The 12,094-nt window shown below is 34.9% G+C and overlaps 1 protein-coding gene across 1 annotated transcript; it reads left to right on the forward strand.

The window, feature by feature from the left end:
* The first annotated feature begins 1,076 nt into the window (after positions 1 to 1,076).
* Positions 1,077 to 11,838, forward strand: LOC112046677 (persulfide dioxygenase ETHE1, mitochondrial). Its single transcript, XM_024083397.2, has 6 exons — positions 1,077 to 1,372; positions 3,174 to 3,297; positions 4,486 to 4,630; positions 7,478 to 7,692; positions 10,032 to 10,302; positions 10,985 to 11,838. The coding sequence occupies exons 2-6, from the start codon at positions 3,175 to 3,177 to the stop codon at positions 11,023 to 11,025; spliced, it is 795 nt and encodes a 264-aa protein (XP_023939165.2). The 5' UTR covers positions 1,077 to 1,372; position 3,174; the 3' UTR covers positions 11,026 to 11,838.
* The last annotated feature ends 256 nt before the right edge of the window (positions 11,839 to 12,094 follow it).

The following is a 12,094-nucleotide window of genomic DNA, read 5'->3' on the forward strand; positions in this document are numbered from 1 at the left end:
CACATCCACAAAAGTGTGTTTAATACACAGCAGTGAAGGTGGTTGAGGAACGGTGGGAGGGGAGAGGTCAATGACGTTATCGAGTGAAAGAAAGAGATGCCAATTGAAATTATTGCTAGAAAGAAAGAGACAGTCCTGGCTATTTCAAATGGATTAAAAAAATTTATACTGGCGGCAAATTTAAAATGAATTTTCCAAAACAAACAGTTATATTGTTGCTGTTTTACAGTATTTCATTGTATGCACATAATACTTATTATACTTAAATAATTAAATTTTATTATACTTAGATAAATAGTTACCTTATCTCAACCCACATATCCATCATTGCAGAAAACACTAATAATAAAGTACATAATTATAATTTCTACACTAACCGTTCATTTATAGATGTATTTTTTTGTTCATTCTTAAACTATTGATTTGTTAATACCATTGTTATTATAAATTCATTTTAAATTTGTTATTTGTGTATATTTTTTTATAAATAATTGTCAATCAGTGAAACACATTAATTATGAAATGTGGCAAAATATATTTTTTTTTCAATAGAGGTTCGCAGTTTGTGCTTAAAGCCAGTCCTTAATAATTAATAGCTTTGACAATAATATTTTTTCCTTATTTTTTCCGTTATACCGTGGAAAACAAAGGCAAATTAATTATTTTAAACTATGTTAAATGATTGTTGTTAGGCTTTGACAGTTAGATTAGTATTAATATAGATATTATGTACATTATTAAATAATATTATAATTAATTATAAAAGATTTTTGTTTGTATTTAAATAAATATGATATCTCTACTGCATTTATTTGTGGTAAGAACTTGTGTAATAAAAGAAAATCTAAACTGATGATACCATTTTGATGCTTAGTATTTCATCTGAATTAGTAGGCGAATAGTCCACACTATCCTCTGAGGCTACAGGTTGATCATATAAAAAAATGCAGTGAACGCAGCGGGAAATGTCAATTTTAGTTCATGTTTGCCCGTAACGCAATGACACTTGACAGGTGACAAATACAATACAATTGACTGTTGACATTGAGTGATTTATGATTTTTATATATTTTTAATTTTTATCCAAACAAAGCAATGTTGTAATTAATTTTTTTATTTTTATTTTGTAATTGCTGATTGGATTAAAAATTAAAACATATACGACACGTAATAATTGTTATGATGGATTATATAAAGATAATAAGTATAAACAATTTGCATTCGGTACTTTCCTATATCTTTGTGGTTAGGTTTAATCAGTTAAACTTACGTTGATAAAAACTTATCAAGTGGCGAGATAACTTATTATCGGTATTTGAAAATTATATTGAATTATTATTTTGTGATCCAGTTGGTAACATATAATAGTCAGGTAAGTTTCTAAATTATGTTCTCCATTTTTAGTTCACACAAAAATCAAGTGTCGCCTATTTTTTTAAGTACCTACCAAATCTATGTAAGTAGTAATTAAAAGCACCAAAAAGGAAACAAAACCTAATTAAAAATGCTTATCTACACAAATATTATAAAGAGGAAAGATTTGTATTTTAAATGTATGTAACAAATAAACTCAAAACTACTGGCCAATCTGGAAAAATTCTTTAACCAAAAAAAAGCTACATTATCAGGGAGTAACATAGGCTATATTTTATCCCTGTATTCCACCAGGGAACCTGTATTGTACCAGGGAATAGAAACAAAAGATTTTGAAACAATGGGATATAATAATTTATTCTACTTATGTAAGTACTTATTACTTAACTATTTGACCCGGCAAATATTGTTTTGCCTTATTGTTATTAAAAAATAAGGCTTGAGGGTTGAAGGATCAAAATCACTATCCAACCTCTTCCATACTACTATCCTACCCTTACAATACTTCCATACACCTAACCTACCCCTAATTTTATTTTTATTGAACAATGGGCTTTAATAACTGATGCAACAATGTGTTATCAACCTTCAGCAATTTTCCTTAAAGCACAATAACACTACTTTTACTATACACTACTACCACTGATGTCAATGTAATTTATCATCATCATCATCTCCTTACCCTTATCCCACTTAAGTGGGGTCGGAAAAATATGTCAATCTTTTCCATTCGTCTCTATTGCTCGTCAACTCATCATCCACTCCTTTTACACACATGTCCTCTTTCACACAATCCAACAATCTCTTCTTTGCCCTTCCTCTCCTCTTATGACCTTCCACTTGCACGTTCAACATTTTTCTAGTAATATGACTATCCTCTCAATTCTTAATTGTGATAATTGAATGAAAAAATACTTGAGGATGATAACTAGCCACAGTCAATGCCTACCACAAGGTCAGACCTCAGCCAATTAAAAAAATATAGAATTCTAAATTGGCCATTTTGGCCATTGGCCAGGACCTGTCTGTTGAAAACCGCAGCATTTACAACTGCACTCTCTGATACTGTTGTCAATGCAGTAGTCACATTTATAGAATAGTACTCTTAATAGGTACATGTATTTTAAGAAGCAATTAAGCTTCCTATGTTAATTGATAGCTCTATGCAAATAAACAATCCTTGATTACATACTAGTGGATGCCTGCGATTTTGTCTGCATGTAACTTGATGTAAACTTTAAGCTCCTATTTTACCCCCTTCTATTTATATTTTGGATTTTTTTATATAATATATAGTCCACAAACTCAAAATAAGACTGATTGATTAAAAAACTTCAACAACTTTTCAAGCCTTTAGGACTAGAATTTTGACAAATCTTGAATTTTTTAGTTTTAGTATTTTTTTGGTATCAAGTACACATACAGTACTGGACCTGTCTTAGAAAATCTATTGAATCTTACCAGCAAAGATGATCCGCTGTAACTTTCAGTAACTGTCTGTCTGTCCAGCAGTAGTTTTTGAGTTTATTTGTTACATACAAAAATACAAATTATACTATTTTTTTTTCTTTATATTATTAGTGTAGAAACCTAAATCAATGATATGATATGTGCATAGATCTATTACATTTCTATGTATATGTGTTTGCTAATACTTAACAAGTGAACACAAAATACATAACTAAGCACCTATGAGCTGTAACTAAACAATGTCACCCATACAGACATTAGTTATAAGCTAAACCTTTACGTAACAAGATTTTTTGTTGTGAAATATGAATTGTATTTAAATTCTGCAGAATGCTGTTGAAATTATCATTCGGTACTGTGAAGTGTGCCCAAAGGTTGGTGACACCTGCTGTTGGAAAAGTGAGGTGGATTTCCAGTGAAATGGACAGAGGATCAAACTTCTTTTTTAGACAGGTATGAGTCATTAAAATTACTTTTTCCTGTGATTTTTTTTAATATTTATGTAAAAGACCCTGGTAAATTTATTATTGTCGAAAATTGCACTATTTGCGTTATTTGTATTTTATCCTAATTTTATTGAATTGTTTTATTCTCAAGCCTTTAGAAAAAACAGAAATAGAATTAAATGATTTGAATTCAACCAATTCAACCTCTTTTCGAGTTTCAGCAAAACAAATAGCACTTTTGTTTACAAGAAAATGATTACTGATATTTCTTAGTTAAGATAAATTGTAAATTAATTTACTGTACACTCATAAGTTTTTCTGTTTGAAATAGTAATTCCTGAGATTTTTTTGAGACAAACCCAGCTTTATAATATTAAGTATAGATTTGTCCAAACACACTGTCAGTCTGAGAAGAATTCATACTCAAAAAACTCAACCAGGATTTACTTTGTTGTCACCATCTCACATGTGTTCTAATAATCATCATTAACATGGATGGATGTCCAGGATATAGGCTTCTTGCATGGACTTCCAAAAAACTAACCACCTTCCTACTTAAGTCACGAGCATCCAGCGGTTCCCTGCAACCAACATGATATCCTCATGCCACCTAGTTTGGGCCAGCCAATAACACCACCAACGCTTTCTATTCTGGCACCTTTGGACCTCAACCTCTATTGGCTATTCAAACCATGTGCCCTGCCTGTTGTCAATTCGCGACTCGCTGAGTTATGTCAGTGTCAGTTTGGTTCTTCTGTGGATCTCCTCATATACTTGTACATTCTAATGATGTTTTTTTTTTTTATTCTTTACAAGTTAGCCCTTGACTGCAATCTCACCTGATGGTAAGTGATGAGGCAACCTAAGATGAAAACGGGCTAACTTGTTAAGAGGAGGATGAAAATCCACACTCCTTTCGGTTTCTACACGACATCGTACCGGAACGCTAAATTGCTTGGCGGTACGTCTTTGTCGGTAGGGTGGTAACTAGCCATGGCCTAAGCCTCCCACCAGCCAGACCTGGACCAATTAAGAAAACCTCAATCGGCCCAGCCGGGGATCGAACCCAGGACCTCCGTCTTGTAAATCCACCGCGCATACCACTGCGCCACGGAGGTCGTCATGTTGACGTTACTAAATTATATTGGGTTAGCTATATAATTTACTGATTGTAATATTCCATATTTTGCAACAGCTTTTTGATACTGTGAGCAGTACATACACATACTTACTGGGTGATACTAAGAGTGGTGAAGCGGTGCTGATCGACCCTGTTCTAGAACACGCTGAGAGAGATGCGGCCTTGATAAAGGAACTTGGCTTCAAGCTCATTTATGCAAGTGAGTATTTTTTTATTCTTTACAAGTTAACCCTTGACTACAATTTCACCTCATGGTAAGTGATGATGCAATTTAAGATGGAAGCGGGCTGACATTTTAGAAGGAGGATGAAAATCCACATCCCTTTCGGTTTCTACACGACATCGCTACAATCGCTTGACGGTACGTTTTTCCCGGTAGGGTGGTAATTAGCGAACTAGGGTGGTAACTAACACGGCTGAAGCCTCCCACCAGCCAAATAGAAAAAAAAAAAGTAGATTCCATCATAAATTATTATTATCATTATGTGCAATATCTATTGTAATGAGATATCTCCACGAGATATGAGGAGTTGTCAATTTTTTTTCATCATAGTTATCATGTTCAACATCATAATTATCAGCCGTTGGAGGTCCACTGCTGGACATAGGCCTCTTGCTTAGATTTCAAAACCCACGGTTTCGAGCCGCCAGCATCCAGTGGTCCACCGAATAAGGGTCGACCAACACTGCGCCTACCGGTGCGGGATGGCCAATCCAGCGCCTTGGGACAACTTTTTTTAACCATGTAAAGAAGCAGTAATAAAGGCTTTTTAATGGAACCTCAAAAGCCTCTGGATTTTTAATTAACAGGGGTTTAACTAAGTAAACACTATGTAGGTACAAATTGAGTTTTTAAATTTTATGCAGTAACATAAAATTTAAAAACTGAAAAGAGTAAAAAACAAGTTGTAACCAGATATTAAAAGCAAATATTGCAAGCAATTTAAAAAAAAATCACCTCGATTTTATAGCACAGTCGTCGTTTTAGCTTTTTTTTTAACTTCACCTGAACACTTAATTAAGACAAATCTAATGATATCTTAATTACGTAAATCCGTTCAGCGCTTTGGAAGAATATTATATATATACAAACATACATACATACAAGATACGCGCGAATAACATTCTTCTTGCAGTCGAGTAAAAAGAAACCTACTACCAACCTGACCAACAGAGGCACAGGTCAGAGATGTATCTACCTAAATTACTTAAATGGTACCGGGAAAGCGGTTATCAAAATCTTAAGTGGTTTGCGCTCGTATTTAAATGGTATTTGCAATCATATTAAGTGTCTACTGGTGTCTATTTTGATCGGAACATTGAGGCATGTTCTTAATAATATCTTATGATAATACTGATTGATTTCGTGTGCATTACGAGTAAATATAACTCGGGTTTAACGACGTCAGAAAAACAGAAAATAAGGCTATCAAAATGTAAACCGCACCCGCGTGCCGCAGTGGCCGCAATGGCTCAACGGTAAGAGCGGTCGGACTCATCACCGAAGGGTGGTGGTTCGATCCCCGCCCTGTTGGTCTATTGTCGTACCCACTCCTAGCACAGTCTTTCCCGACTTGTTGGAGGGGAATGGGAATATTGGTCGTATTATAAAAAATATGGCAAATATTCCTTTTTTTAAAAAAAAAAATGACCCTGTTTTCCGTCCAATTACATAAGGACTAGTATCGCACCCAAATTCATGAACAAAATTGTCTGTAATTTTTTGAGGAAACAAGCTTAGATTAAGACCATATATATCTTATACTAAAGCAGAAGTTGTTGACGGATTTTAAAAATCAAATACATAAACGCCGATGCGCCGATGATATGGTGCTGTTGAGTGCGTCAATCTGTGGTCTCAGGAAGCTCATAGCCATATGTGAGGCTTATGTGGAGAGACATGGTCTTGCATATAACACTAAAAAGAGTGTAGTGATGGTCTTTGAGGCAGAGGGTAAAACATCTAAAAATCTGACTCTTCCACCTATCTCGCTGAATAGCATAGCATTAGAGAGAGTAAATAAAGTAAAGTACCTTGGACACATGTTGACCCTGACCTTAGAGACGACACTGATATCGAGAGAGAACGGAGAGCGTTATCAGTAAGAGCAAATATGCTGGCTCGCAGGTTTGCGCGGTGTTCTTATGCCGTTAAAATTACGTTGTTCAGTGCATACTGCACTAGTTTCTACACGTGCAGCCTGTGGGCCAAATACTCTCAAAAATCTTATAACGCTCTCCGTGTACAATATAACAACGCATTCAGGGTGCTGATGGGGTTGCCCCGCTTTTGTAGCGCATCGGGGATGTTCGCGGATGCGCGTGTTGACTGCTTTTACGCCACAATGCGCAAACGTTGTGGATCCTTGGTGCGCAGGGTGCGGGGCGGCACCAACAGCATTCTTGCAATGATTGCGAGCAGGTTGGACTGTAAATATGTGAATCACTGCTGTTCCATGTCAAATGGATTGGAGCGGCAGTGACACACATATTACTAGTATGATTTATTTAAAAAAAAAAAATAAGTTATATTACTATAGTTTATAAGTTACTAACACATTCTATTTTTATTTTTACTAACATAACTATGAGCCTATTGAAGCTTGAAATAAATATTATTATTATTATTATTATTATAAAAAGGTATTCTTACGGAGCTTTTAACCGACAGACACGATTACATTACTCGCATTAGATCGTTGATCATATACTTTGACAGAAAAGAAACGTCTATCGAATCAGATCCTCATGTAATTAGTCTGAGCCCTCTCTTATATAAAGGAATAATGCCTGGCCCTGTAGAAAGACATTCAAATAGGCAGATTATGATGATAATTGCTTATTAAGAGTGTGCAATATGTAATTTGGTGGTTACAAATGGTTCTGGATCTCAGATCCTGGAAAAGTTAGGAGCCAGATATTTGGGTAAATGATATTTCAAAGTGTTAGCTTCGTTATGACTATACAAAATACACAATTTGTAAAACTTTATTCGTTTATTTTTTTGAAATGCGCTGCGCGCTCTTAATATTATTAACGTTTCCAGTGAACACCCACATGCACGCCGACCATATAACGGGCACTGGTAAACTGAAGAGTCTTCTGCCGGGCTCCAAGAGTGTTATCAGCAAATCTTCAGGAGCTCAAGCGGACTTGCACCTATTTGACGGCGATCTGGTCAACTTCGGAGCGTACCAACTGCTGGCCACGGCTACCCCTGGCCACACCAACGGTTGCTTAACCTACATCGCTCATGGACAGGTAAATAATTAATCCAGACATATAACTTTTTTTTATTTCACAAATCTAAATAACGACCGAACGAACGACTAAAGGAGGTCCCAGAGCGAGTAGAAGAAGGGTAAGTAGAGGAAGTAAGGGTGAGTAGAGGAAGGGCTCGCATCAGTAGCTCACTCCACCATCCTTTACGGGGCGCCTATATTTAAGGGTGCTATGGAAGTGGATTCTTACCGAAGAAAGCTAGAAACGGTGCAAAGGCGACTGGCGATAGGCATAAGCGGGGCATATCGCACTGTTTCCACAGATGCAGTGCTGGTTATAGCAGGACTAGTGCCTATAGCCAAACTTGTAAAGGAACGCGCAATGCTGTTTGAGAGTAAGGATCTGACTTCCGCAGAAACCCGAGAACTTATACTGCAAGAATGGGACAGAGACTGGAGGGGACAAGGAAAAGGGATTTGGACGAGAGAACTGATCCCGGATCTCATAAAATGGCACAAGAGAGAGCACGGAGAGGTGGACCGCTGGCTGACGCAGGCACTCTGCGGCCATGGCGTTTTTAAAACCTACCTCTTCGCCATCGGGAAAGCGCAAGATGAGAGCTGCTACTTCTGTGATGAGGAGGATACGCCGAGGCACGCACTGTTTGAATGCCCAGGTACCACAGATGTAAGAGCAGCCGCTGAAGGTACTAATGAGGGAGTAAACGCAAGTAACCTCATCTCACGTATGCTGTCAAGTGAGGAGCAGTGGCAGAAGTACGCCCATATGCTTCGAACCACAATGAAAAGAAGGGAGGAAAAAGAGACAGAACAAAAGAGAGAGAGTGAAAGAAAACAACAGGAAGGTCAGCATGAAGAAATGCATAGCGGTTCCGTGCTGACCATGGAGTCCAGGGAAGGTTATTTTTAGTCCGTGCAAGTCGGACATACCCTGCCGACTGTCGGCAGAAGTCCGGAGGGATTTTTTTCCTCCCTGAAAAAAAAAAAAAAAAAATCTAAATAAACAAAACAAAAAAAAAAAAAATCTAAATAAACAAAACTGAAATACCCGTACAGTTAAAACTGCAGATCTGTATGAATATTATTTAAACGGGTACATACCACGATAAAGTGACGAGATTTTTAATATCGATATTTTATTTAATCTCGTTGTTTTATCGTGGAATACTTCACAGTAATGTTTGTATAATTTTTCATATTAGAAGTCAGTAGTCACCCCACAACAAGATAATTCAATAGATATCTGCTATAATATTTATATCTGATTATATTATTAAATGTGATAATAACTTTAGCCCTAATTATCAGAGCTGCAAAAGCCGATATTTTACCGGTACGAGTAATATACAAATAATCCTACAAGATGAAAATATTTCATTTATATCTAATATATAAAATTCTCGTGTCGCGGTGTTCGAACTTGAACTCCTCCGAAACGGCTCGACCGATTTTGATGAAATTTTTTGTGCTATTCAGTAGGTCTGAGAATCGGCCAACATCTATTTTTCAAACCCCTAAATCCTAGGATAGGGTAGTGGTAGGGTAGGGGTAGGGTAGGGTAGTGGTAGGGTAGGTTTATGGTATAGGGATAGGGTAGGGGTAGGGTAGTGGTAGGGTAGTTGTAGGGTAGGGTAGGGTAGGGGTAGAGTAGAGGTAGGGTAGGGGTAGGGGTAGGAGTATGGTAGTGTAAGGTAGGGATAGGGAAGAAGTGCAAATAAATAAATTAATAAGTCAAAGCGAAGCTTGAGCGAGTCCGCTAGTTTTTTTTAAAAATAATAAGTGATGTGATAGATATGACCACTGCCTTCAATTCCGAGGGTGTAGGTTCGAGGCATGCACCTCCAACTTTTCAGTTATGTGCATTTTAAGAAATTAAATATCATCATTAATCATCATTAATCATAAGAAACTGTAATGTTGTTTTTAAATGGTCTTAAATAGATCATTATCGTTCTACTACATTGAATTTTTTTTTCATATTTTTTTGAAAATTTTAGTTTTAATATATACGATATTATATAATACGATCCTGTCGGCCATGATGGTCTATATTTTATCTGTTTCATGACGTCACTTAAACAAATCCTATACCAAACGGAGTGTTTGACAAAAAATATTAGTTGACAACAAGTAACATTGTGACGTCACAAAATAGGCGACAACGTTTTTCAGGTTTGGCAAATTAAAAAAAAACCGTGATATTTAAATTAAGTTTTATAAGAAATCCTTAACTTTTATTAATTGCTATTAATTGATATCGATATATTTAGAACCCTTATTCCATGCACTACACGAAATTAATATTGTTTATATTAAATTTGATATGAGTCAGCTACCCTATTCTTTCTTACCTTCCAGGGCATCGCGTTCACAGGGGACACGCTCCTAATCAGAGGTTGCGGTCGGACCGATTTCCAAGAGGGTTCATCGGAGACCCTCTACAAATCGGTGCACAGTAAAATATTCACTTTACCCGAGACCTACACCCTTTACCCGGCACACGACTACAAGGGGCAAACGGCCACCACTGTGGGTGAAGAAAAGAAATACAACCCCAGATTGACGAAGTCCCTCAAGGAGTTCGTTGATATAATGGAAAATTTGAATTTGCCCTACCCTAAAATGATAGGTATGAGTTTGTATGATATTTTTTTTTATGTAATAATAAATTGTGAATTTGCCCTAAAATCTTAAAACCCCAATTATATAATACCAATAATAATTTAGGGAAGCTAAAAAAATCTGTCATACATAGTTAAATTGTATATTATAAGTAACAGTTTTATTTATATAATATAAAATTTAAATGTCTGTCTATGTTTTCAAAATGACTGTGTTTTCTCCAGATTTAAAGTTATATTTACTTGATACTAAAACGAAAATATTTAAAAAAAAAATTGTCTGTATATTTGTATGAGCTAATCGGATTTTACTGGAAGATTACTAGAGGACCTTTTATCCTGAAAAAATCCATGGTTCCCGCGTGTGAAAAACTATTTTTTCCGGATGAAGTCGCGGGTGTCTGCTAGTTTGTATAAAAGAATGATATCATAGAGGAAAGTATGTTCATTATAAATTATCCACACTAATGTTATAAAACTGAAAGATTGAGTGCGTGTTTTTTAATCCTTCACTACGCATAATATAATGAACGGATTTGGCTGATATTGGAAATAGAGAAAGAATATTACACTAAAAATGTCCGTCTGTCTGTCACTTATGTTATTATTATTAGTTTAAAATATTTATAGGATTATTATATAAATATTTTTTCCAAATGTGGTTGTATTTTTTTTGTTTTTCTGTTTCAGATAAAGCAGTTCCAGCAAACAGAGTATGTGGACTGTATTAAAGTGTTTTCAATAATAAATGTATGCATATCCAGTTAATTATATAATATACAAAATTATGTGCTTTAACATAAAAAATAATATTATTGATAAGCTTGTGATTAGATATAAGATATTAAAAATGTTAATCTTCATAAAACTATGGTTCAGACCCATAGTAATCAATTTCAATAATTTGTATTTATATTCCAGTAAGTTCCAAAGTAAAATTATTATTAAAAATATTGATGAGCACTCTAAGTAAATTATTTTTACTTGAAATAAATGTGTTGTTGTTATTGATCTCCTATTAAAAAGTGGATGCACAATCAGCGACCAAAAAACGTCCTCACTCAATGAGTGCCAAACACAACTTCTTGGCACTCAATTCAAGTAGTTCCATTTGCAAATTCAACCTTAAACTCAATCCTTAACGTTGAATTTTCTCTTTATTGAATATTGGAGTATATTTACAAGCCTTTCTTTACCAATAATTCCAAAACTGTCAAAAAAAAAAAATTGGCCAGTTTAAAGTGAAATTTTCTACATGATTGTGCGTCCTTTTATTATAAGAGGTCATTGATTGATGTACATGTACAAGTCTATAAATGTACGTAAGATTTTTTGTGACTTTTCATCTTAGACAACATATTGTAAGTAAATAGATTATAAATTTATTTGATTACCTTTGAATTCATTGTAATTGTGACAAACAGTATATTTATGTATTTGTAATTTTGTTTGAGCGCCCATACAAATGTATGATGAAATATTGTTATATAAAATGAAAGAAAAGAATTTTAGCTGTGACGTCATAATAGGGTAATTGACTCGTATCAGATTAAATATAGACAATATTAATTTCGTATAGTACGTACATAGTTTATGGATCAGAAGAATATCGATATTAATGTAAAAGTCTATATTTCATAGAAATATAGACTTTTACATTAATGAAATCTATATTTCATAGAAAACTTAATTTAAAAATAGGGATGATGACTAGGTATGAATATATTGATTTTTATGATACATTCGGGTAAATAAGGTCAATGTTGACTAATTTATACATAAAAAGCAAAGATTGTGTGT

This window comes from Bicyclus anynana, chromosome 16, assembly GCF_947172395.1.
Source record: "Bicyclus anynana chromosome 16, ilBicAnyn1.1, whole genome shotgun sequence".
In the NCBI taxonomy this organism is placed as follows: domain Eukaryota; kingdom Metazoa; phylum Arthropoda; class Insecta; order Lepidoptera; family Nymphalidae; genus Bicyclus; species Bicyclus anynana.

Coding starts and splice junctions, on each gene's coding strand:
- LOC112046677 (XM_024083397.2), top strand. CDS start 3,175: ATGCTGTTGAAATTATCATTCGGTACTGTGAAGTGTGCCCAAAGGTTG. Junction 4,631..7,477: donor CTTCAAGCTCATTTATGCAA/GTGAGTATTTTT, acceptor TAACGTTTCCAG/TGAACACCCACATGCACGCC. Junction 10,303..10,984: donor GCCCTACCCTAAAATGATAG/GTATGAGTTTGT, acceptor TTTCTGTTTCAG/ATAAAGCAGTTCCAGCAAAC.